The 27,174-nt window shown below is 38.7% G+C and overlaps 1 protein-coding gene across 4 annotated transcripts in view; it reads left to right on the forward strand.

The window, feature by feature from the left end:
• Positions 1-27,174, forward strand: part of Rora (RAR related orphan receptor A) — a 672,656-nt gene that overhangs the window by 607,077 nt on the left and 38,405 nt on the right. The window contains exon 2 of one of the 4 annotated variants that reach the window (XM_047541653.1): positions 23,871-23,993. The exons of the other annotated variants lie outside the window; for them this stretch is intronic. Within the exon in view, the coding sequence (XP_047397609.1) occupies positions 23,871-23,993 (123 nt within the window). The remainder of the gene's footprint in view (positions 1-23,870; positions 23,994-27,174) is intronic. 4 annotated transcript variants of the gene reach the window in all.

A 27,174-nucleotide genomic window follows, 5' to 3' on the forward strand; every position in this document is an offset into this window, starting at 1 on the left:
CATGAATCTGAAAGGCTGTTCCCTGTTTCCAAAACTTTAAGTGACTTAGAAAGTAAGTTCAAACTTCTTTCAGAGTATTCAAGGTATTTAGGATCCAGTCTCACCAACGTAGCTACCTACTTTCCATCCCTGAGCCATCTGCTCCTCTGGCCACTCCTTTGAGACATAGTGAGTCTCTCTTTGAACACACCATGCATGTAACTAAAACTTGAGCAATGAGTAATACTTAAACATTTGGAATAGCACTAAAATAAGTAAGTATTTTTACACAGTTAAATATTTGCGTCTATACTTAGATGTATAAATTACTATTCTTTGAACTTGAAGTGGATTTTGAACTGTGCTCTCCATAATTATAATAATCATACATTTTATTTATATATACTTGAGCTATATAGACATTAACCAATTAATTCTTGATCACATCATCTAATAGGAAGACTTTCCTCAGTACCCTATTTTTAGAGCTTGCATATGAATGTGTGTTAATTATAGATCACAGTTATTAACTTTGCATCATATTACCCAGATGCTTGCTTAACAGTTTACCAACATCAAGGGGGTAGGTGGGCAAGAAACCTGTATCTTCACTTCTGTTTTTAAGCCAGGAGGTAAGTGACACTTATGAATCCATCAAATACTTGGCCTGAGTCTATGGACAATTCCTCTTCCTTAAGATAGTTGTTTGAGGAAGTATGTTGAATTTTTCAATTCAGGTCACATCATAATTTTTACAAAAACAGGGATGATATTTATGTACGTGAGCCATCTTGGGTTTTACTATATTCTGTTCTATGTGGGTGATAAAACTAATAATGAGAAGTCATCCCCATTAAATTATGCTTTCTAAAGTACTATTTGCCTGCTATCTAGTCCATTAAGAAAAACTACCTTCATCACTAATTTTAACATGAAACAGATCCATTTGGAGAAAATACATTATAAATGAGACAGAGTTGGCAGTTGAATAACAGCAGTTGAGGCTCAAAGCCGAATATAAATGTATGATAGATGGGAACGTATTGGACAAATGGAATTTATCCCATTGTTCAGCAAAAAAGATAGTCCAAATGTCTCTGCTAATGAATACATAAAATAGATTACATATAGTGTGCACACTGTGAGTTACATTTTCCGAATGATTTTTGTACCTTTAGCACTATCTGAAACCAATACTGAACAACAGTACTTGTGCTTCTTGTTTTTGGTTGCCTTTAATTTTTTTTTAACTTTAAAAAAGAAGAAAGGCAAGTGTCTTGTCTGTGGAATTTACCTTTATAGAAGAATTCTTAGGAATACACCAGTTTTATTGACATCCAATTATGTCGTCCTCTGTTAAATTTCTGTTTTCCCTTGAAATAAGACCACATGAAAATAAGTCAATATTCTTACAAGTTCTAACTGACAGACACAGAGTGAGGTTTCCAGGGCTCTATCTTTTTCCTGAGATACTAGTAGAACACAATAGATAGTGTGTGGTGAGAGGTTGCTGCTTGCCCTTAGCAGTTTGTAGGTAGTTAACTATAACATTAAATTTAAAACCCTAAAGAGTAAAGCAAAAATGTATAATGTTGCTGTCATTGCCCTGGTGCAGGGTTTTAACTCAGGTGTTATGAGGGTAGTGAATTAAATATCAATACTTTTATTCATATAATTTTTTAGAAATAATTACTATTGTACATTGAGAGAATATTTTTGATCTCAGCTTCTCCTTCCCCCAGATACAGTTGAACAGCAGACTTATTGAAAATTCGGCAAGTCAAGGGAGACTTGCTCTAGTGAGCTGTATTGTACCCAGACCCCTGTCTTCTCTGGTTAGAAAATTGTCCTAACGAGACCAAGAGATCAGATTTAATACAGCCCAGCAGGCTTTGCACACAGGAAAACAGTATTTTGTGGCTTTCAATTGTACCCCTAGCCCAGCCAGCTCTCTCATAAGTGAAGTAACTAGATGAGAGTGTGTGGATGACTCTCCCCAAATTGTCATCACTGCCAGTAAAAACAACTCCAAAGGAAAATCTTATTTAGTAGGCCAAATGTGAAGAGCATCACATTAAGATGAAGTCAGTAGCAGTAACAACACAAACTGATGTTTATTGCATCTCTAAACAATTGACATGTGTGATCATGATTAATTTTCAACAACTCTATAAGGCCAGATTGTAATCACCCTCATTTAGATGAGGGGAACTGAGTATCAGAGAAGTCAGTTTTACCCAAGATCACAAAGCAGCGTGAACGGAGGTTCCAACTGACACCCACAGCCTCTCACACATGTGTGTCTCCACAACTATGCTGTATCCCAATTAACTGTAAGATGGCTGTTTCTCAGTTGTTAGATTTCTTCTCTGGATATAAAACTCACAAGCTAAAGGGAAGAAGTGTGTCGTGACAAGCATGACGATGTCAGGGGGCCTACAGAAGGTTGCATGTGACAGGACAAAAGGAAATTAAACACTATGGGGATGTTTCATTTAATACAGGGCCATTTCATTTGGAAAATATTGCTTGAAAACAAATATATAGGCCATCACTACCTGTGTATATTTGCCTCATTGGAACAATCTTTCCAATGACCACGAAGAGTGAACCTCAGTGAACTAGAACAAGTCCTCTGATAAACAATGTCTGTGATGTGACCACACAGGAAAAGCTATGGTTTGAACTTATGGGGAGATGGTTATATATATTCCTTGGGGCATGACAATATGAGCTACAGTTTGCCAAGAGTCTTGTATCCCCCAAGACTGTACTGTCTCACTTTGTTTTTAGGACATCAGAAGGTGAGGTGAGTGGTAAAGATCCTCATGCTTCAAATGAAAATTTTGAGGCTCAAAGAAATTTCCCTAAGAACAACTACACAAGCCATGCAACTGCAACTGGGGTACTAAATGTGATTGACAGTAGTTAAAAATGTATGTAAGGGCTAAAATTTCATGGCACTTCCCTAACTGAACTCACAAGGTATATTCGTTTTGAAGTTAAGTGAGAAACCTTCTATTTCAAAAGTCTGCTTAGTCTAGTTAGGCAAAGACACATAGAAATCTGGACAGTATCTGGCACACCTAGTATTTGCATCGTCAGAATCTTGGACTTAGTGGGTGCTAAGCAAATATTTGTGGTTTGTTTCAGTAACGGGATTTTTGCCTCAGTATGTAAATATTCACCTCATTTTGGTTTTGCTTTGGTAGGCTGGCTCATTGTTCACTTTGGGAGAATTTCAACTTATATGGATATAGTTTGGGATTGACATTTATTTTCCTTCTGTATTAATGACCCTTTAAAAAACGTATTGCTATTTTGCAATTCAGAATCTTTCATTATGGAAGGGAGTCCAGAAACCTTGGGAGCCATCTTGTGGTTAAAACATCTTCCTCAAGTTTTTTAACCTATAACACTTAATACAATTCTTGCATTGATTTCAAAGTTAAAGTTTTTTTTATCACTTTGTTTCAAAATTTTAATTATGCCTCATTTATTATAAATTTGCATTGTCCAACACTTTAAAATACATGTTAAAATTTCCCATGGGCAGAAATATTTTTATTTTAAAGTATCATCATCAATGTGTGTGTGCTTATGCGTGTACAGGTGTGCATATGCAGATATATACATTTTTAAACCTTGATTATCTCTAGGAGTGAAGATAACATGGTTTGTCTCTTTATAATTTTCTATATTTTCTAAATTTGCTTCAAGAAGCCTGTATAATTTTTAAATAGGAAAAACATTCAACCTAAAATTATAGCTAAATTTCATTAGCAGCTGCTGCAGAGTGAAGATGGACAGATTGCCCAAGCAGCCTCATTAGAAGACAGCCATTTGAATATATTTATTCAGCATAAGCATAGCAAAAATGCAATGGTGGCTTAGTTCTTGTGTTAATGAAATACCCACTGAGTGACTGGGACATGCTGCCCTTGGTTAAATCACATGGATTTGACAATTTCAGAAAGCATTCTTGAGAACAAAAATAAATAAAAAGAAGTAAACAAAGGAAAACTGCACTCTTATTACTCAGTGTTTTTAAAGTCATACAGTTCAGTGTATGACTGGACTACATTTTGTGGATGTATGATAATTTTCAACCTAAATCTCCTTAAGAGGCCAAATTCTCTCAAGATCTGTCTCTAGTCACATAGAGAACACAATGAATAGTTGTACTGATCAACTTTTCATTTTGCCAGGAGTGGGCCACACCCACCAGATTGGTATGGACCAAAAAGGAACTGAAATTACAAATTCAGATCATTCACAGACTTCTTTTTATATGTTGTTTCCTTAAGAAAATGCAACTACAGATAAGTCTTTACTACGTATAGTCAAGAAAAAAGTCAAGACTGAGATCCTAATTAGAATAAGATATACTCCATGTTTGTATAAATATGTCAAAATAGACTATACTACCATGTATAACAAATTTTTAAAAAATACAGTAAACCCAGCCTAGAATCCTAGAGGGTAGGGAGAAGAAAAAGATAAAATATCAAAATGAAAAAACAAATAAAAATAGTAGCCATATTTATGAAGTTTGGCTTTGGAATATTTTTTAGAACATGAAATTTGCCTCGATTGAAAAAAAACAAACAAACTGTAAATCAACTTGTTGTTCCTTCAAACATATCTGAAATTGAATGTGCTTGTGGTAATTGTGAGGCCATGATGCAAACAAGTGCCTGCTGCTCTGGGTACCACACTTTCTCTTGGTAATTTAAAGGACATGGTCTTTTGATTACTTTTTTTTTTTCTTTTTGCCTTCCTACTACAGCAGTGCCTCACCTAGGATGAATCTGTCCTCTTGCAACCTCTTCTATCAGGAACCATCTGAGAACTTAGGAAGTAAGCAAAGAGGCCTGTGGGCTGCCAAAACAGAGTTCCAAAAGTTCAGGCGCTGCCACACATGCCCTTGACTCAGGAAATCCCTTCAGACCCAATGCATCCTATTTATAATTGGTTTGGACACAAGTCTCCTGACAAGCCTGGTAATCTGGTTGAGTTCCAAGTATAAAGCTAAATCTAAAACAAAATGTTCATCTCAAGTAGAGGGAGGGCCTCATGAGATCTAGGACTTGTGAAGGAAGGAAAACAACTGCTAAGGGGGTAAACATACAATAAAAAGGATAATAGACTAGGGTCATTTAGTTTGGGGGCTAAATGCCATGTAAGTCTTAGAAGGCCTCATGTGCATGTGCAATAAATAATTTTGCACTTTTAATATTTTTAATAAGTTTCTAATAAGACTATTATCAAGAAAGGGTAAATTATGCTCAGAATCCCCTAAGAAGAAAGATGTCCTAATTTTAGTCATATTGCATAAAAAATATTTATAACAACCCCCTTTGTTTTCAGGTGCTTACTTGTATACAACTCCTGCTAATTGAAAATTCACCTAAAGCTCTAAGCAGCTGAGATGTGCTGCTGTTAAAACACATATTTGCTGAGGTTAATTTAGGAAGATTTACTTCATTCTATTCTTTGAGAGAACTATCCAAAAAGTAACGTATATTTGTTTCTAGTTCACAGGATGTTTCTCTTGTAGCCCAAGGGATTATGTTCCTTACCAATGTGAACTTGACTACCTGGAGGATCTAGTTCAGAATTCCCTGTTTGGCTTCTATCCCAGTTTGTAAAAGTTGATTTGGTATGTTTAACTTCAAGCGGGGTTAACGTTAATATTTCATTATATAATAGTACAGAGTAACTTAGCCAAAGCCAGGTGTCCATCCCTGGATTTCCTCTAATTTAACTGCCATTTCTGTGATTTTTGATGCTTCCAGATAAAGGCCAAACCACATATGTTACCTAAAACATCCTGTTATTGTGTCCAAAAGCCCCTGTCTCAGTTCCCAGATAACCATAATAATTATATGCATTTTAGATCTTACTTTAAGAAAGTGGGTCACTTTTAGGTATGACTGTAGAGGGTAATGCAGACTTTTCCATGGCAACCTAAAGTTTAACCTTCACAGAATCAGTAAGTACTAACTAAACAGAAAGAATAGAGGTAGCAGAAAATTATTCCTACTAGTGAGTATTAGGAGGAGGAGTTTATTAAAAAAAAAAAATTTTTTTAAAGCAGAAAAGGGCATATCCAGTGACTGGGATTAAAGAAGACAGGAGGAGTTGGCTCTTTCAACATTATTTAGTGAATATTGCTGTTCAAGCATTTGGAGTGTGCTATGCAGAAATACATGCTCTGGTAATATGTTCCTTGTCATTTATCATTGAATTGGAGTGGGCAAACAAATATTCCTGGAGGGAAAATGGTAGGGCAACATATCTCCAGAGGAAGGTGATCTGTGAGGAGTGAGGGGAATCATCTATCATCATTTGCAAGGTGTCTCCATTTTCCAAGACTTTAGGAGGAGGTGAGCTTTCAAAGACAGAGCCTTCTGAAGTAATGAAGAGAGAGCGGAAGCAGGCAAGGGGTATCATGTTTGTGGCCAGTGGATTAATGGGACGGGCCTCGTGCCTCTTGCATCTCAAGAGATGTTGACGTGGGGTTATGGTCCACAGGCATGCCCATGCATCACACATCCGTAGAAACGCAGGGAGCAGTGAACGGCAATGTCTCCAATGGCAAAGTGAGCACAAGAACAGAGAAAAGCCTGTTCACTCAGAATAGGAAAACATTTCCCTAAAGTGCTTAGGCAGGTAATACAAAGCTTATTTTTACTATCTTAGTTCTCTGTTTTTATACAATATGTTCCTAAAAGAGAAGGGGTAAGGTAGAAATGGGAGAGGGGAGCACAAAAGGTTTAAATGACTTATTTCTTGGGGTCAGACCCTTCTCCCTGTTTCTGTTTGTGAAACTATCCACAATACCTTCAGTTTTGAGGGTAAATTTAAACTATGTGCCTTCTTGGGGATGGATGGGGAACCCAGAGCTCCTTGTCCATTGGGTGGGCTTATAAGGAGAGCTTTCATGACATAAAGAGGAGGGAGAGTCCTGTTTTCTCCTGAACTCTCACCTAAAATGCCAAGCACTCCAAAAGCTTTGGCTTTGGTGGAAAGCAGAGGCACCACCACTGGTTCAAATGGGAACACATCTGGTTTAACAGAAAGAAGCAGCAAAAAAGAGGTCAGCAAAGTCAAGTGACCTGCACAGACGGGTGTGGTAAACCACCCAGATCCACTTATGAATATCATGAGAAAAGGCAGGAAGTGGAAAAATATTTTCTAGGCAGGCGAGAGTAAAGAAGAAGGAGAAGTAGGTTATTCTTCTTTCAAATAACTACCACTTGGAACATTTTTAAAATTTCCTTAAAGTCATTTTCTCAAGCAACATGAGTATCTTTCCAGCCATCACCTTCTCTTCCCAACCGTGAACACGAGACCATGACATTTTATCTACGTAGTTGGCCCCGTTCGCTTGAATGTCACGGCATCATGCAATCACTTCTGCTTTCAAACAGTAACCTAGCACCAAACAGAATCTTAACATAGCCACTAATTCTTTTGAACAAGGCTGTGTTGGCAATTATGAAACAGGGTAGACGTTGGCAAGCGCTTTCAGAATAATTATAGGGTTCCTCGAGTAGTACAGTATAAATAATTGCTGGTTTAAAAGCGTTATTGTGAACAGCAATTTATACTAAAATTTATATTTGCTCCTTGAAACCAATATACGTCAGGAGTGCCTCACTCCCACCCCCACCTCCACCTCCCACCTTGAGATCTCAAGAGCTTTGGAACCTTTTGATTCCATTTACACTTTTAACTTAGCAAGGCAACTACAAGGCACGTCTGGGCTGTAGTAAATAAGGGTAAGAGTAATGCATTTAATTAATGGGCATGAATGAAGAAATGAAACTGTTCCAGCTCTGGCCACCTGGTGTGCTCCCAAGATACTGACGTGCAGAAAGGCCATTTTGGTACAGAGAGAAATTAAGAAGTGCAGTGGTATCACTTTTGCCTGGCAAGTAGGGCATGCTGAAGATTATCGCCTCCTCTCTGGCTTATGATGGTATGGAGGCAAGGCACAGAGGACCAAGGCACAGGAAACTCTTGGAGATAATGCAGCTCTAAAAGAGCCACAGAGACTTATTAAAATATATATATTTTCCTCTCTGTGGAAATTATAATTTTATGCTATGGCACATTAAAAATGGGTAGGCACATCAGAAAAGCAGGGGTGAGAATGGCATAGAGGAGGACTTGGTGATGGAGGAGCTATTTGTGAAGGGCTCCCCTCTTTGGGTGAATGCTGAATAGAGGCTGCTCTTTTCCAAGCAGGTGACCCGTGTGTCATCTTCTTGTCTTTGTGTTCATCCCAGTGGCTTCTCTTACCCAGTGTGAGAACTCCCCTGAGACTTCCACATCCTGAATGTCTCTCACCAGAGTAGCTAGTGTTCTAAGATAATGTTTTTTTTTTTTATTTCAATTGATGTTCTTGGTTTCTGCATTCTAAAGCCCTTTTGAGCCATATTTTCCATGATGGTTCAGCACTGGCTTTGGTATTTAAATAAGCTTTTCAATGGGTCATTAGTCCTGTAATTAATTCCAGCTATTTTTAAATGGCGCCTGGTTATTAAAGGGTTGCCATGTTCATAACAGCCTTGTCTTTCTTGGAGAATCACTCTAACCATTGGCTGATTTTACTTTTAATGCCAAAAATATTGTAATTTTATATTTGTTTCGAATATGTTCCTTATGGATAGGAAAAGTCAGAAAGTCACATTTTTTTAACAAATGTAGAAAATATTAATTGTTACACTTATGTATTATAGCCTTTGTGTTTTTATTTTTCTTTCAAATAATATCAACAAAATTCCATTCTGCATCCCAGGCCCTGTCCTATATGTTTTTTTCAACTTCATTTTAAAAATCAATATAGGCAAATCATAGGATCTGAATAAAAAGCGGCATTATGGAGTAGAAGTATCTGGATCAATCACGTACCCAGTGTTAGAGAAAAACAAATTTTTTTTCCTGTACCCTCTCTTATGTTCTGTGTCTGAGATCCTCTAAAATAAGCTGAAAAGAAAGTTAGAAACTCCAAAGAGACTGTCAGACCTGGGGACTGATAAACCATTTTAATTAAGGGTAATAAACTTGCATAGAAATAATAAGGTAAAGGAAAATAGTTTGAAATTTCTAAGGCCAGTGAATTGTGGGAAAATAATATAAGGGAGAACTAAGGAGGTTATAAGGGCCTTTTCAGTGAGGTTTGCTTTTGCAGATTTAAGTCAGTGCCTTTCTCCAGCAGTGAGTTGTCCCCTCTCCCTAATATGGGATTGGGGAGAAAGTATACCTTCACCAAGAGAAATTTATGCCCTGCCTTTAGGCAGAGAGGGAGAGAGCAGGGAGCATTTTCTGTATCTGCTGTTTCCAGGTTGCCTTCAACTCAAAATAATCCTTATGCCAAAACGGCATATTTGGGGGTGGCATATCCTGATCCCCTTCAGGCCTTACAGAGCTAGAATTAGAACCCAGACAACAAGACCTTTAGCACATTCTTTCCATTTCTCTTTGTTTTATAATATTAAAATAGCTGTTCATCTCTGTGATGTTATGAAAGGCTTACCAATTCTAATATTAGAACCAGTGAGCCTGGTCCCACACTCTAGTCAACCATCATAATCGATTGCTGCACAGGGTGCTTCAACCAGTATCTCAGCATCCTCTGGAAATCCATCTGACTTGAAATGTGTACTGAAACCTGCTTGCCATCTTGACCTTACAGTAATCCCTGGATAAAGCAGTAATTCCTGATTTAAAAAAGCAGATGGAGATTAACTTTGATTATTGTTATCTGAGTCAGATAAAAATATCAATTGCTCACAGAGCAGTAGTAATAGTGGGTACCACTGTATACCAGTCATTGAACTAGTTACTTATATATATATGTATCTTTCCATTCCATCCTTATAACCCTGTGAAACAATTAATCTCCTATGCAGATTAGGAAATAGAAAACTGGAGAGGTTAAATAACTTGCCCATGATCACAAAGCTAATAAGTGGCAGATTTAGCATTTGGGTCTATCTCTAAAGCCACCTCTTGAAAACTAGCAGCACGCACAGGAGCCTCCATATGCTGACCACCGGAAGTCAAGCCCTCCATGTCAGAAGAGAAATTATGATCTTTCTTATCATGAGAACCATCCCCCTTCCCATACCTTCTAGCCTTTTCTTGAAGTTTTTCAATCCTTGAGCATCTCTAATAAATGTAGTTCAGAAGAGGATATCAGTTGATTTTTTGGATTTATTTTAGGGCATATTAAGAACACTTAATATTTTTTATTTTGCCAGAGTTTCCATGCTAGAAGGAAATGTCTGGAGCTGTCTTTGGATATCTTTAATAACCCTTTCATTCCACTATGAGTAACAGATAGTAATTATATGCTGGTGATCGAAGACCCTAATTTCTTCATTCTTTTGGAACTCCTGCTGTGTCCAGGCATGGAACTGGTTACTGGGGACACAGAATGAGGAAGACAGGTCCCTACTCCAACCATCTTTACATTCTAAACATGTGGAGATAGTTAATAGATATGTAGCATTCCATGGAGTGATATATACTCCAGAGAATGAAACCTGATGTTCAAAGCAGGTGACTCAGGAGGGGAGAGGGCTGGGGATGCCTCTGGTTTTCTATTTCCTGCCAGCCCAAGGACATATATTATGGGAACTGTAAAAGGCAAGTTAAGTTTCTGAATCTCTAGGTGCATCTGCAGTGTGGTTGTGCGTAGGCCTACTACTGGGCATGGTGGGAGTATAATGTGGACATAGTTGAACTTCAACGTAGTCTTCCTCATTGGCACCACCATCATTTTCCCAGTCTTTTGAAGCTCTGTTCTCCCTGCTAACTCCTTCTACCCCTAGCTGCCTGGCATTCTGCCTGCAGAGCCAAAGCCACCGCCTCTTTGTAACCCCAGCACGGTGAACCATGAACATCCTGTGTTTCCTCTCCTCACAGTCAGGCCCCCCACAGCTGCCACAACTATATACCCTGATAAATCACCCTCTGCTCACTCTTTCCAAGCGAGTTGTTTCTATGGACATGGATTCTGGTTCTCCACCTGTAAGATGGGAGGTTGGATAAACCTAGTTGAAAAGATGGCGGAAGAGGGAGCAGATGTGAGTGGTGCTTTCTCTCTGAGCTTATCCTGGCGTGGTAAACCTGGGTCAGTCCCTTGACTTCTCAGCCTCAATAACCTTGACTGAAAAGTAAGGGGTTTGACTGGATAATCTCAGAGGTTCTTGTAGGTCTAAAAAATGAATAATTCATAAAGTTCAGCTCAGCTCTTTAGAACATGCTAAACAAAATAAAAATCATGATTCACTGTAGGCAGTGCCCCTGCCTTGATTGTCTAACCCAGGAGAGTTTCAGGAGGATGATGTGAGATGTCATTGTGGGCAGCAGGAGAAATCACTCACCAGCTTTTACCTTCCCTGGCTGTGGACAATTAGTGCTGGGGGTCAAATCCAGAGCCTCTCACATGCTAGGCAAGCACTCTACCACTGTGTTATACCCCCAGCCCTAATTTCTTAAACCTTAGAAATAGCATATATTAACTAAGCCACATCTGCTAATCAGGATGTGGGACTGAGCAGGAACCAGAATGAGCCAAAGCATCAAAATCACTTACTCATGTAAGTGACCTGCTCCTTATCTGTCATTTTTTTCCATATTGAGGTCAGAGTGGTAAAGCTATTAAGAAGTATACATTTCCTTTTGCTTAAGAGAGAGATTATCAGGACAAGAAGCAAGGGCATGGAGTTACCCTCACCAGTAATTTCCAAAGACTGAAAATAAATGTGCAGAAATATATTAATTCTACATGGATATATTATGTTGCATATTCCCCATAGGGCTAGCAGTATGACTTAACAATTTAACTTATGGAATCCTCTGACATCTTGTAGAAACCTGAAAAATAAGAAGATACCACTTAATGCATAGCCCTCTTGTAGTCTTCTAAAGGTGTCAGTTTAGTGCAGTGAAGAACAAGAGGTCCACATAAATAATCTTCTGCCCTAACTAAATTAGCAGAAAAAGCATGCTTCTACAAAATGCTGCTTCTGTTTTCTCTAAGTGTGGTAATGATTTCACACAGTTGAAAACTTAGTGTTGTCTTCCTGTATTTGGTATAATTTTGAGGTGTGAATCCAGTCAGTCATTACTTTAAGCTTTTTTAATATCAGAATTAAGGTAGCATTACTGACATTCCCTTATCATCTGCTTTGGGAGTCACCATCTGCATGATGATATAGACTTCTATTCACATCTTAGTGTGCTTATGGAAAACAAGCAACATTTAATAAATTAGTTCTTTCCCAGTGAAAGTTGGCCCATGTGTATGCTGACAATAATTGTGTTCCTTTGATTTAAAACTATTAATATTTCTGTTAATGTTTTTCAGATATGATGTTATAACAAATATTTTTGAAAAATACATTTTTGGTGAGTTCTAACAAGGGAAACATTGATATGTGCTTTAAGTTATATGACTTTAAACATTATTTTTCCCATTTTTTATTGGTGTATTATAATTATACATAATGGTGGGATTCATTGTTTTGTATTTGTACATGAACACTGTATAACAATATATTGGCCAAATTAAATATTATTTTTTGAGGTGAATGGGTCTGGGGTTGGATAGGAATAGCTTCAGATATTAAAATTTCCATCTAAACATCAAGTCTTAGATGTTCCCTTTCTATAGTTCTTACAAGGTCAAAAACAGCTCAGATATAAACAATTACATCTTTGGCCACTTAGTTTTCAAATATCACTAATCTTGGTTTAATAAAAGGAACTACATTATCCTTATGATTTAATTAATGGACAGAAGAAAATCAGATACAACATAAAACGGGACTTATGAACCGTCAAGTTCTGCGTAGTAGCTGCTGCATAATACAAATAGTAAATATAGACTTTGTGGTTTTGTTTTATAGGTTGGGAAGGAGATGGGAGAGGGTGAAGAGTGATATTGTCACTTGAATTTATAATTTGAAAACATAAAAAACGAGTGAAATAAAAAGATTACCATATGAATCTCACCAGATGCCACCCCCTACCTACCCCTAGACAATCTATCTGTAAGACTTCACCTGGGTGTTTAAAAGCCATTGCAATGAAAAAGCTATATTAAAAATGGAATATTATCACAGTAGGAAGTATGACAAATATGTGGTATCTTGGGAAGTTGTGAAATATTTTCTCATCCATTTTGGTGCCTTGTTCTTACAATGTATGAAACAAACAAAATATATATATATATATATAAACAAACTCTGCTTTAAAAATAGCCTATTCTCTGATGCCTTGTTTGTTTCTTAAATTAATTTATGAGCAACAAATGGGGGGCAGTAAGAACAAAAAATACAGCCTGGTGATAATAGTGAATACCACTTCCTAACTAAGAAAATAGCTTTATTCTCTCTTCTGCACACTTGATTGCACGGAGCAAGAAAGTAGATAGCAGCTCTGTCTTTTAAGGTGATGATAATTCCACCCAACACAGCATGCTTCATACCTCACGACTTGGGTGTTTTGTGGTTGTTTACGAGGTAGGCAGGCAATAGACTCAGACCATGAAAGGGCTACGTGTTATCAAATAGATCAAAAGTGCCAGAGATTCTTGTACTTTTGTCAACAAGACCTTGTTAAACTGCGTATCTAAGAAGTTCAATGGGAGCAATGTAAAGTTACTCTGATATTACTATATTTTTATCCACAACATTATTTTGAATCAATACTATGTACCTTTCAGGGTAATATCTATCTAAACTCCTTGCTTCCCAAAGCTTGAGCATTTCGTCATTATCATATAGTGTTTCTCAGAAAGGAACACCTTCTCTGGGGGAAGTATTAGCTGACTCCAGCACATTCAGGCCACCTGTTCATTTAAGACTGTTGTGGGACCAGGGATATGTCTCAACTATAGAGTGCTTGCCTATTACACCCCCAGGCCTTAGGTTAGATCCCCAGTACTGCTAAACAAACAAACCAAAAAAAAAGAAAAAAAAAAAAAAAAAAAACAGGATGGTTTTGGTGTGTGATTACCTAGACTGGATTGACCCCAGAGATTCCTTCATGGAAACGTACTCGCATGATGCGTGCATGCCAGAAAGTGTGTGCCAGAGAGTGGAAAGTCATGGTCTCGGCAGGGAAATGACTGTCGCACTCATGGAGACAGCGTCTTCGCATGGCTGACATTAATGACAACCCAATGCTGTGCACTCATGGAGGGTTTTCATTTCAGAAGAACATCAAAACCACTGACTCCTTTCAAGTCGTCTTCTTTTACTGCGAAACCAGAAACCATGCAGACAGCTTCTTTCGGTAATAACCTGTGTCCAGGCTGCAGGCCATATAAACTTCTTGTCATATAATTTTCTAATTTGTGTGTAGGTAGTTGTAGCAAACAACTTAGTTTATTTCAGATCGTTACATCAGAGAGCATATGTGAACCAGTGGTGAGGGGTAATGAAGTCAGAAGTTCCACCAAATCTACCCTAATTGAACAATATTGTTGAGAGAAAACTCAGAGTTTCCTCCCAAAGTCATTTACGTTATTAGGTTATGAGGCCGATTTTATTTTAACAAATGTACTAAGAGGTATACTTCATGTGAACATTGCCCCTTCAAAGCAGTCAAGTGGGGAGGCTGAACATCTGTGCTAGTAACTCTGTTCCTGCCAAAAGCTGATGTGTAATCCCTCTCTGGATTCACCTTCCCTCTGTTAGCAATGTTTGGATATTCTCCAGAGCAACCCTGGTTCTTCTGGAAAAGTGAACTTGATATCTGAGACAACCAAGAGTTAATGTGCTGAAAAAAAGGTAAAGAAAATGGCCCAGACTCTTTTCCTTAAGTACAAAGTAGTTTGTGGCAGTGACAGCATTAGTACTTTTGAAGATCAGTCCTCATTTTGGTGTGGAGGTTGTTACCAGTGATCTTGTTGGAAGAAGATGTTGGCCACTAGTTTTATTCTTCCAGAAATTTAATAGAGTAGATCACAACAGCCAAGGGCATTCGAAGGTTACCACTGATGCCACAGAGAGCTTCTTCACACACCACATGTGCCATATATCCAGGTCACCCCCCTCTTGAGCAGACATGTTTTGGAGTGTGTCAGAGCTACTACTCCCCTGACAAAATTCTCCAGGAAGCAGTGAGTGTGCAAAACTGAATGGAGGGAGAACAAAAGGGAAACTCCTGCCCAAGAAGACCCAGAATGGTGACTTCCACTGTCATGATCTGATGGTAATCACAGGATTCTGACTTCAGCCACCAGTTCAGAAATCACTAAGATGCAGCAGAGGTTGGCCACGGGGCAGCTCAGTGCTTTCACTGTAGTCACAGGGAGCTCCCTGATTCCAACTCAGTAAACCTGTTAGGTAGCTGCAGACATGAGGTCAAGACGAGCATGCACTGGGGAATCAGTGGACATTTTAGTTGTGACATTGACATTTTCCCCAGGAGAAGTCCTTTGGAACTATCTATCACTATTTTCTTTGATTTCACAGGTGGGTATGTTTGGGGATATAGAAATGGGCTTTCTTAAAGTTTTACGTTTTTAGGTTTATAAGATGCTACTGAACAGTGTTCAGAACTGCCACATACATTCCTGTCTCTATGCCTTTCTCCTGGGGATTGCCTCAGTCTGCTGCAGATGGGGGGAAAATGGCCACACTAGAGTGAGATGAATGGCAGTGTTCCTGGACAAGTCACACTTGGGTCTGCCACTCAGAATCTCAACTTCTCCCACTGGCCATTTATAGCTATTGCTAAAGTATTTGTGACGAATTCCCCCTGCTTAGCAATTACTTTCTCAATAGACAAACCACACATTCATTCAAATAGCAGTTGGTACTGAATCAGATTCTTGGAATATTAAAAGACATCATTACTTTAGGAAATGTATTTGTGACTGTCCGAGCTGTTCATTTTCTCCTAGTTAATCCCCGTCTGCTCCCCACCTTTTGTTTGTAGTTGCATGTCAACAGTGATGGAGAGGCTGCTCAGCCAACTGTCTAGTTGGGACAGGAGTGAGTAGCTATGGTCTCCGGTGGGACTGACGCGATTCCATTCTCCTCTTCTCCCTCACACATGTCAGAGCAAAGGCCTGATCACTGCTTTCCAATTTCAGATTTCTCCACTTCAAGCTCATCCTTAAAGCCCCTTTACAGAAAGGCTCTGGAATGGTACAGCATAAAAATCATATTGACCTTTTAAAATCATTGCTATCACTATGCTTGAACCTCCCTGCCTTACTGAGGACCTCGTGTTTTCTGCATGAAGTTTGACATAGGTCTCCAAAGCAATTTATAAAATTACTCCCAAAGAAAATAGTCTTAGAAATTAACAATGTCCAAAAGTAAAGAAAGGAAAGGAATGGATTCACTTTTAAATGACTGTACTATCTCATTGACCGTAAAATGTACCTTCTTAGCTCCACTAACCTCAGTGGACCAGAAGAGGAAAAAGGCTTCATCTTTCTCTCATGGGTACAATATTTTACTCCCAAGGTGCATGTTTGAAATGTCCTGCTATTTTTCTGGTAGAGCTACTTACTTTTCTATTGATGGTGGTAAATTCCATGGCAAAGTTATCAGTTCATCTCTTCTAACTGACAGCTTAAAAAGTCCATTTTAAGAACAGAAAAGTGACTTCAATAGAAATATTGTTTATTTTAGAGGCAGCAAATGGGTAAGGACCAGTCAAATTTATCCTCGTGACAAAATTTAAAGGAATTTTAAATTAATATTAATTCCTCATAGGTGCTAGCCATCCTTCTGATTATTGGTCAGTGGGTTTGTGGCATGACTCATTTTTTTAAAAAAGCAAACAAAAAACAAATCTTGTCTCAGTCAGAATTTGAATTTGGAAGGGTATACACTTATTTAAGTGTGTTTTTTTCCTAGTCCTTAATTCTCTTTTTGAATTCCATTTCTTACACTTGCTTTCAGTAACCGACTGCCTCAGGTCCCTTGAATAACAGTGAAGGCAAAGTGAGGGTGAGAAGTTAGGTTGGTCTCCTGGAAGACAGAACTGCCCCTAGCACCACAGTGGCCATCTCACAGGGAAGTCTCCGTCTGAAGAGTACATGTCTGTGATATCGCCAGAGCCTGCCTGTGAAGTTTTTTCTGTGTCCCACTAGGCCCTGACTTGGCCTTGGTCTTGATCCTTAATATCTAGTACCCAAGACAGCTGTAGATGGAAATGATGTAGCATAAGGTCCTTTGCAGACAGCAAAGATGTTTTGAAAAATGTATAACAATGGGAAATAGATTTGTGTCACTGATGCTACCCACTATGGGCTTTGCCTCTGTTGGTTTGAAGCAGAAATGTACCATTAGTGGCTTTCAAAGAGAGAGAAAAAATAAAAATGAAACCCTGTCCCAGCACATTCAATTGAAATTATTTACATTGAAGGGGACAGAAATCTTTCCTCTCCTATCAACACCATGTTAGCTGTGTCTTGCCCAACATCTTCTCTCATGGCAGGGTATGTTATTAAGAGGAATTCTCTATAATTGATAGTAGTAAATATTACTTTTTAAATAAGGCAAAAAGTGGGGGGATTTGTTGATTAGAAACTGAATATTCTAACCCCAGGGGGCACTCTGTAAGAACTTTAACTTTGGCTTTTAAAGGGAATATTTGGGTATAGTCCTTTTCCTAAGCCAAAATGCAATGAAAATGGACAAATTGGCTGCCAGGTAGGCCTCTCTTCCACTTTCTATCCACTTTTTGTGACTGAATGGCACTTGCTGAGCTTTGCCATAAAAAGATGCCCTAATTGTAGTGAGGTGATGGTTCAGTTTGCTCCTGGTCATAACATCACTGGACTGGATCTGGATGTTTATCTAGCACAACGCTACGCACCTAAGAACGGATGAGGGATGCTAAGCCCCAGAAAAAAGGTGGTCACAGAGCTCCTCCACATATGTCTGGTAACTTTGCTCATTATGCAGGCTCTTGTGGAAGCTTCCTCACCATGTCTTTCCCCCACCTGACCACAGTGTGTGAGGCCTCATTCCCACTTCCTCAACTTACCACCTCTCCAAGATGCCAACCCCACTGTGGGCTTTCCTTAGAAAGAAACATTGGTTTCTTTCAATCATGCTTTGTACCTGTTTAGGATTGCTTCCCACAGTAAATCTCTGCATTCGAAATAGAACTGCTAAATAACATGCCTTTATTCAAAAGGAACATGATGACTTTTCCCTCTCCATTCTTCTGAGGGGTCCTTCAACCCTTTTCACTGCCCCACACACTCCTGTCCTTAAAAGATCAGTAGTAGCAATGATAACAGCTAATATTTGTAGAGTACTTACTATGCGCTAGACACTGACTTTATAGGCACTTTATTTGTATACCCTGTAATAATGAGGTGTTGATCATTTTTAAGACCAACAAGCAGGCACAGAGAGTTTAAGAAAGCTCCCAAGTTCACATAGCTAGGAAGAAACAGGGCAGGGTTTTGAGCCCAGGCTCTAGAGTTTGCCAATTGAATGTACTTTACTTCAAGGTTGTACTCTACTCTCTTCCTTTTTCTCCTTTTAAAAGTTTTTGCTTGCATCTGAAATTGATATGTAGTGAGGCTGGTGTAACAAGATGAGGTGTGTTAGTGGGTTCAGTGCACCCTCTTCATGTCTCTGGTACCCAGTCATTGCAGCTTCCTAGCACGTGGTGATAAGACCTGCAGCTGGATGAGTCTGTGTGTGAGTGAGGTGTGTATCTGTGTGAGTGTGTGGTGCATATATGTTTTGTATGAGCATGGGATGTGTGTGTGTGTGTTTGTGTGTGTTCTTGCATGGGATGTAAGTATAGTAAATGTTTGTGGTGTCCATCTGGTATATGGGTGGTATGCCTACATGGTATGTGAGCCTGTAGTGTGATAGATGGCAGCAACCATTGGCATTAAAAAGAACCTGCTATTCTGAGCTCTGGCTGTGACAGTAAGATGCGCCTGTAGCAGCTGTTAGCAATCAGAGTGTGTTTCCATCTGATGTGAAATGTGCTGCCATCACTTGTGAAATGGATTTCAAAACCTTGCCATCCTAAAGTACCAAAGTGTGTGAATGGTACACTTATACTGCAAATTAGAAGAATCCACTTATTCCAGTGAAAACTCGTTCACTCAGGCTATCCTAAATGACAAAGACCCACACAGTTCAACACAGGATAGCTGGTAGGGATATATGTAGCACAGTCATACAATGTCATTGGAAATGTTTCTCTGCAGGCAAAAGAAGCATTTTGGACTGTAGGTATAGAAAGAGAAAATGGAGACTAGGAAGAACAGGGCAGTGTGCCTCATTTTGCTATCTCTACAGACAACTTTGTTCTTGCTTCACCTCTGTGCATGACTTACATAAAAATAAGTAGCTTCAAGATAAACACCAAGGATATACATTTCCTTTTACTGAGAAAAAAATGACATTTATTAGATGGTATAGTATGTGAATTGATGCTCAGATGTCAGATCTTCTTAAAATAAATCTGACAGTCTTTTAGCTTGGTGCAGAGCATTCCTTCTCCTCATGTCTCACAACTACTTAATGTCCCCAAGGCTCTGCTGCCTTCTTCTATATTTCCCTTTCCCACTAAGAAATGGTCACCAGCTTCTGCTTTTCCCCTCAGGAATGGATATAGAAACAAATGTTTGCTATCAGCAAATATTGTTATTCTTTCTCTGGTCAAACTTATGTGTTATAACTAAAAATGGAAATGTTCCTTTGATCAGCAAGTTTAAACAACATACAGTCAGAGAAGGAGTTGGAAAATACTCCTTGTGTCATTGGTCTGGTTATTCCTATGCCTAATTGAACTGGTTGTCTTAGAAATGCACTATAAAAGGGAAATTTTTTGAAAAATGCCATTGAACTGAAATCTAGAAATACATCTATAATGTATTTAAAGACTCAGAACTTGCCATATCTATTGTTGGGATGTTGCTGGTTATGTCCTTGAAGGTAGAGGTAGAGAAGGAAGTTGTCATCTAGGATTTGATCACTAGTCCATAAAGATCTTACAGTCTTAAAATGATTAATATGCCAACATCCATGGTTCTGCTCCTGGCAAGCCTAAATAATCTGTTTATGATTTTTAATAAACTCCAGATCCTTTTCTGATCTTTTATGCATAGATCCATTCCCCTGTTAATTCTAGGGAGACCTCTTAGAAATGGAAAACAGCCCAGAGGTGGAGTGGGAGGTGGAATGTGGGAAAATCCTCATAGTCATCCTCACCCACCAAGATGGTCTGTGGACTAACGAGGTTTAGGTTTCATGAATGTTCTCGTGACTGCGGATATCCTTTTTAGTCTTCTATTGCTCCACATAGAGGGACATAAATGCATTTTCAAGGCTTAAAGTTACAAGTTTTTTCCAGTCTTTCATCATGAATCCAAAGTTTATTTGGTTGAGGAATATTTCTTAAATGACACAATCTACTATTTGATGAGCAGAAACTGGTTTTCAAAAAACCACCCAAGCTACTATGGAAAGAAACAATGGGTTCCTTCGCCTGGTAAACTTTTATGACTTAACCTGGATTCTTGTGACTTTGACCCACTTCTACGTATCTTCATCCAGCTGGTTTTTGTGAATGGCAATGGCTAGGAGATCACAGACTCATACAATTGGAATTAACAATCAATGGCTGACTTTTTAGGCAGAAGACTTTGACATTTTAAGAATGAATACTCTTGAGGCAAATAGGATGGTTTGAATTATTTGCTCAGGGAATTATCTTACTATATGCCAACTATATGAGGGGTCAAACTCCTCATATAAAGGCATAGGATAGATAGATTTAAACAAATATCCTAAAACCCATTTCCATGTCAACAGATTTTTTCCATGTTTGGACTTGGAATCGAATCACAGGTGTGTTCAGTTTTGTATCATTATATGTATTCGTTATTTTTTTAAAAGCTTCTAAATTGAAATACCAAGATTGTAAAATGCATATAACTTGCCATATGCATAGGCAGGTGTAAACTTAAGAGAGCTGTAAAATGGAGTGGTTATCTCTGGGGTTTAGGTGTGAGAATTTTGGTATAATTGTGTAAAGTAAGATTGTGTCATGAAATGCAGTAATTCTGATGCTTTTGGTTGAGGAGAAACTAGATAAGATCTCCAGATTTGGTTTGGCTTTAAAGATACCCTTTTCTGTTGTGAAAAACAGACTTTGAATGATGACAGCAAAGAGCTGACCCCGTTGCTCTCAACTGTGAGGCAAGGAAGACTTAACCTAAATGTGGCATAATTGTTCTTGCTAAGGAGAAAAAAGGAATTGGTATCTCAAGTGAGGTTGATTGCTAGAAAAGATTAGATGCAGTTCTGTGAGTCAGATGACATTTTACATCTAGTACTATCCAGAATTATATAAGGGACACCTATTGTTGGAAAAGAAGTTATTAGGAATTTCCCTTGAGCATCGTCTAACCAATTAGTAAAGTAAAATGGATTCTTTTTCCTGCTGATATGAAATGACACTTAACCTACACTGAGAGATTCAAGAGAAGAATTTTTGTTGTTGTTATTGTTAGATGTCCTGATGCCACAGTCCTCAAAACTCTTCAAGAACTATTATATTGAAAAAAAAAATAGTTGTTTCTAGAATCTTAGAAGGACCTTATGCCAACTGGGAGTAATTGGCTAAATGGTCAGTTACTTTTGTCTTGGCCCTTGGTTTCACATAACCACAATAATTCTTAATGACGAATATGTTCTGTTATTAAGAGAAAGGGGTTTGATTTGGAGAAATAAAAGAGAAAAATAATTGTATTGGTCATCTTAGTAGCATCATCTTTTTTGGGGTGAGAATTTATTCAGTTTATCAACTCACCAGATATGTAGAATGAAGTATTTATTATCAGAAGTGTCTACTCTTGCTGGCGATTTTGAGTTTTTGTTTCTGTTGCTTTTGTTTGTGATACTTGGAATTCTACCCAATCCCTCACATGTACTCTGGCAAGGTCTACCAGAGACCTTTTTATTTTTATTTTAAGACAGGATCTCAGTAAATTGCCCAGGCCAACCTCAAACTTTCAATCCCCCTGTCTCAACCTCCTGAGTCACTGGGATTATAGGTGTGCCAGACTGGATCAAATTATTTTACTCAAGTTTAGTTGGTAATAGATAGTTACCAAAAAAAAAAGATAGTCAGTTGCCTTAAACTAGACATTTTGTGCATTACTATGGAGTAGGAAATTTTAGAGAGAACTGGATCTAAAAATCAAAGCCATTCACTCTTCCTCTATGTGAAAAATTCTTCTCTCTGATGTGACAGAATTTCCCTGTCTAGGAACAAATGTGCTCATTTGGATTTGGCTTTTAGCAAATATGCGTATGCATCATGGAATATGAGTCAGTTTCTCAGGAAATTTTAATCTAGTAGGTATGGAAACATATTTCAATGAATTTGTATTCACCTCCCACTGTCATTACCTGCATATTCACAGAAAGTCTCATGAGAAGATATGCCTGGCTTCCTTATTCTTTGGAGATTTTCTGCATACACAGCTCAGCTTTCTCCAAATTCATTTGGGACATTCTGGCCTAGTATTTTAACTCTCATGTACCTAAGTCTTACATGTAAGAGTGAAGGAAAACTGTCCAACTTCCAGACCTTCAATTTTGCCTATACTTAGTTTGCAAATAACTGTTAAGTTACAGTGGAAGTCAGTCAAGTTAAGCTTTTGAGAAGTGGCTTAACAATGGATAAAGGGCAGGACTTTAGGGAGTAGGGACACAGTAAGGAGCAGGATTTTTTTAAAGTCTATAATTTAACAGGATCATTGAAATCATTATCAACTGAGACTTGGGATGTCAGAAGGTAACATGTATGTTTACTGTGTTTAGCAAGTGGAAATCATGCCATTTGCTGATTCAAAAGCTCAGTTCAGTGACTTTGCATGTGACACTTATCATAGGAGGTGACTTTACATCTAAGTGCTCTTTTTTTTTTCAGATTGAGACTAATGCTGGACCCATCAGTCCTCAGAAAGGCCTTTTAGAAATGAACAATTTTTTAAAAATTTAAATACATCTAGCTCAAATGAAAATGACAGTCCTGTGTGGTTTTTATTCTTTGTGGCTGAGCTTGTTGTGGGTAGTGAGGGCCCAGCGTCCTGGTTCTTGCCAAGAATGATATACCAAGCCTCCTAAAGCTTCCTGTTTATATAGGTTTTTCATCTTCAAAGAGATTTGAAAGCATTCATTTGCCACCACCTGCCTGGGAGGTAAGAATTATTCCCATTTTATAGGTGGAGGAAGTGGAGGTGCAAGTGACTTGCCTGGGGCCACCCAGGAGTCAGGTGTCAGAGGGAGACTTGGTAGGGCCCATCCTTAGCTGAATTGATCCCCAACCCTTTCTCTCTGGTATCATTTCTCCCTTGAGAGCTCCAGATTGCTGATGAGGCATCGAATAATCCGGAACAAAAAACACCAAGTCTGTCTTTTTTTGTGACTGTTTCTACAATTAAACCCTGGGAAATTGAGACCTAAAGTAGAAGCCATTGAAACCCCCTGAGGCTTAATTTTTACATCTGTAAAATGGGAATTAAAATACCCATTTGCTCCTTCAGGGATGTATGAGCATGCAAATCTAAACAGGTTAATGAGGTAAAAATCTTCTAAAACCATAGAACTCTGCAAATATCAGGTATTACTGTTGCCAGAAATGGCTAGGAGACTGCACACAGAAGGATAGGACTTTTCTTAGTTAGATGTCTAATTGTTTTGTGATGTGCAATAAGGATTAAATATTGTCATGAAAGAATCCAAATACCAAGGGAAGAAAAGATCATACTAGGGGGAAAATTAACATTATATGTACTATATATTTAGTAGACAAAATGGCAAAACAAGTTGATTATTAGTTTGCATCTTGTGCAGCAGGATTATTGAGCATGTGCGGGCTACGGAATGTAGCCACAGTGTACTCCAAGCCTCTGCCCAGGATGACAGTCTATTCCCCACCCACCATGGAGATGAAGCGAGAGCCCTCTGCAAACCCACATGGTGAGTTGGAGTCTTCCATGGCAGCAGTGACAAAGTGAAAGAAGACATTTTGCTCCCTACAAGTTCCTGCTCCAGCACACACAGCACCTTTGCACCACCTCTGGAGCGGTGGCTTAAAAAAAAGGGGAGCCCATCTGAATAGACAAGTCAGAGAAAAGCTGCCTCATGCCAGCGGTTGCAGCCACTCCCAGGGCAGCTCAGAGCCAGGTGCACTTCAGCACCCACCTTTGCCCTCTCAGCTGCGCTCCACTGGGCAGATCACAACCTGCACAACCATCTTTGGAGGCCCTCAAACTAGAGGAGCACGAAACTGTAGAAGCCAGGCATTCCCAAAGGCACTCCAGGGAGGAAGGTAAAGACTCCACAGCTGTCTGCCAGCCAGCCTTGACACGCAGGCCCGGCTGCCATTTGGGCAGCTGCAGAAGCCTTTAATACTGCAGCAGTTCTAAACGGGGATAAAATAAAGTGACTAATCCATAAAGGACTCAAGCCCATTTTACTGAAAATAAAATCAAATGCCTTAGGGTTTTTCTTTTTAATCTTTATTGGTTTTTCTGCTTACAAAAGTAATGCATGCTGGTTGTAAAAAATTCAAACATTAGAGAAATATATAACATAGCAAGTGGAAAGTCCTCCATATTCTCAGCCTTCCAGGAAAAAGCTACAGATTTGTGTAAAAGATAATTGATTTTTTTTCCCAAGCTGTAGTTCTTTAACCTTTTTGCAACACACAAAATTGATTGACATTCATACATGTGACAGGCATACTCCTGGGTATACCCAAGGTTTGGCCACTGGCCATTTCCTGGCAAGCAAGCAATAACCCCACCCCATTCAGTCCTTTTCAAGAATGTCTATGGTATGCAAATAAGCTAGGGTAAAAGATATTACTGGGGTAGGTTTGGGTCCATACAGTGTGGTTGTTTATTTTTATATGAACCTGTTAAAAAAAAGAAAAAAAACACCTTTTTTTTTTAACTATTATTAGTGACAAATTCCTTGTGACACTTCCCACAACTGATTTCAACATGCACTATGCTGTAGCAAACAGTTAAGTGCCAGTGTTGTGAAGGATTGCTGTGGTAGCTGGTACAGACTGCCTGTCACAGTATTTGGAGGATAAGCAGCTTTTCTCTATCCCCACTTCGGAAAGAGCTTAAAGTGTGGAGAAAAGAATTTCATTTTGCTATAAGGCAGGATTCCTTATCAACAACAACAATAATAATAACTACTATTTATTGAATGCCAACTATTTCTAAGAACTGTGTGATGCATACATATAGAGAATACATATATAAAATGAACATATATAAACATTCTTGAGATGCTATATCACTTGTACATTGTATCAATGAATCTTCACATATGAATCTGAGGCTTAAAGAGTTTAAGTAATTTGCCCAGCTGTAAGAATTGTTAACCATGTCATTGGTCACTTTAAGGTTAGATATTCTGGGTTGGGAATGTGGTTCACCATTGGAACATTTGCTTAGCACATGTGAGGCTCTGGGTTTGATCCCAAGACTACAAAAAAATAAAAATAAAATATTCTGCCTGGAACTTTGAAAAATCGAAAGACCAAAAATATTAATGGTTACTTTCAGTTATAAACAAGCAGATAAAACCCAGAAAAGGGCTGGGCACAGTGGCTCACACCTATAATCTCATCAACTTCGGAGGCTGAGGCAGGAGGATTGCAAGTTTAATGCCACCTCGGTAATTTCGTGAGATTCTAAGCAACTTAGGGAGACCCTGTCTCAAAATTAAAAATAAATAAATTTAAAAAAAGAGCTGAGAATGTGGCTCAGTGGTAAGTGCATCTGGGTTCAATCAGTAGCACAAAAGCAAACCAAAAAAAAAAAAAAAAAAATCAAAACTACCCTAAGATTCCATCTCACCCCAATTAGAATCAATTGTGATTATCAAGAATACAAGCAACAACAGGTGTTGGCGAGGATGTGGGGGGGGGAGGTACACTCATACATTGCTGGTGGGACTGCAAATTAGTGCAACCACTCTGGAAAGCAGTGTGGTGATTCCTTAGAAAACTTGGAATGGAACGACCCAGCTATCCCACTCCTTGGCCTATACCCAAAGGACTTAAAATCAGCATACTACAGAGATACAGCCACATCAATGTTCATAGCTGCTCAATTCACAATAGCCAGATTGTGGAACCAACCTAGATGCCCCTTAATTGATGAATGGATAAAGAAACTGTGATACACACACACACACACACAATGGAATATTACTCAGCCATAAAGAATAATAAAATTATGGCATTTGCAGGTAAATGAATGAAATTGGAGAATATCATGCTAAGTGAGATAAGCCAATTTCAAAAACCGAAGGATGAATGATCTTGCCGATAAGCAGATGATGACACATAATGGGGGGTGGGAGGGGGGCAAGAATGGGGAAGGAGGGACTGTATAGAGGGAAAAGAGGGGTGGGAGGAGTGGGAGGAAGGGAAAAAATAACAGAATGAATCAAACACCATTACCCTAGGTAAATGTATGATTACACAAATGGCATGCCTCTACTTCATGTACAAACAGAGAAATAAGATGTATCCCATTTGTTTACAATAAAAATAAAAAATAAAAACCTTTGCATCAGTTCCTGAGCAGTGTGTAAATTTAACCAAAATGACTTAGATGGTGCCTTTTGATCTTTAGTTTTCTAAATGATACAGATAATAGCAATGATGATGACAGTAACAATTATAATACCTACTTCACAGGGCTATTAGAGAACTGAGATAATGCCTGACACATTATAGTACAAATATATGTTAGATATCATTGGTGATCCTAATCCCATTAGTCTATTATCAAGAGAACCCTGCTCCCCCACAGAATGAAGTGGCGGGAGCCTCTTTTGGACAACTTTAATTCGTGGGCTGATTAGGCACTGCACTCTGGACCAGTATGCCCCCCAAGATAGGTCTGAGGAGTAAATGAGATGTTAAGAATGTCAGTACCCGCATTCCTGCCCTTCTACAGTTAAAAATCTAACTTTTGGTGTTGATGCAATGTTTAATGACTGCCCAGCCCCAGGACCACTTGGTTAATTAGGATGCTTGCATCCCAGGGTTTTCTGCTGCCACTTGTTGTCAGCTCCAGAAATTTGCCTCTGCAGGTATACAGAGTCTTTTTGAATTACTTAGGGTATGTGA

This window comes from Sciurus carolinensis, chromosome 2, assembly GCF_902686445.1.
Source record: "Sciurus carolinensis chromosome 2, mSciCar1.2, whole genome shotgun sequence".
Lineage (NCBI taxonomy): Eukaryota > Metazoa > Chordata > Mammalia > Rodentia > Sciuridae > Sciurus > Sciurus carolinensis.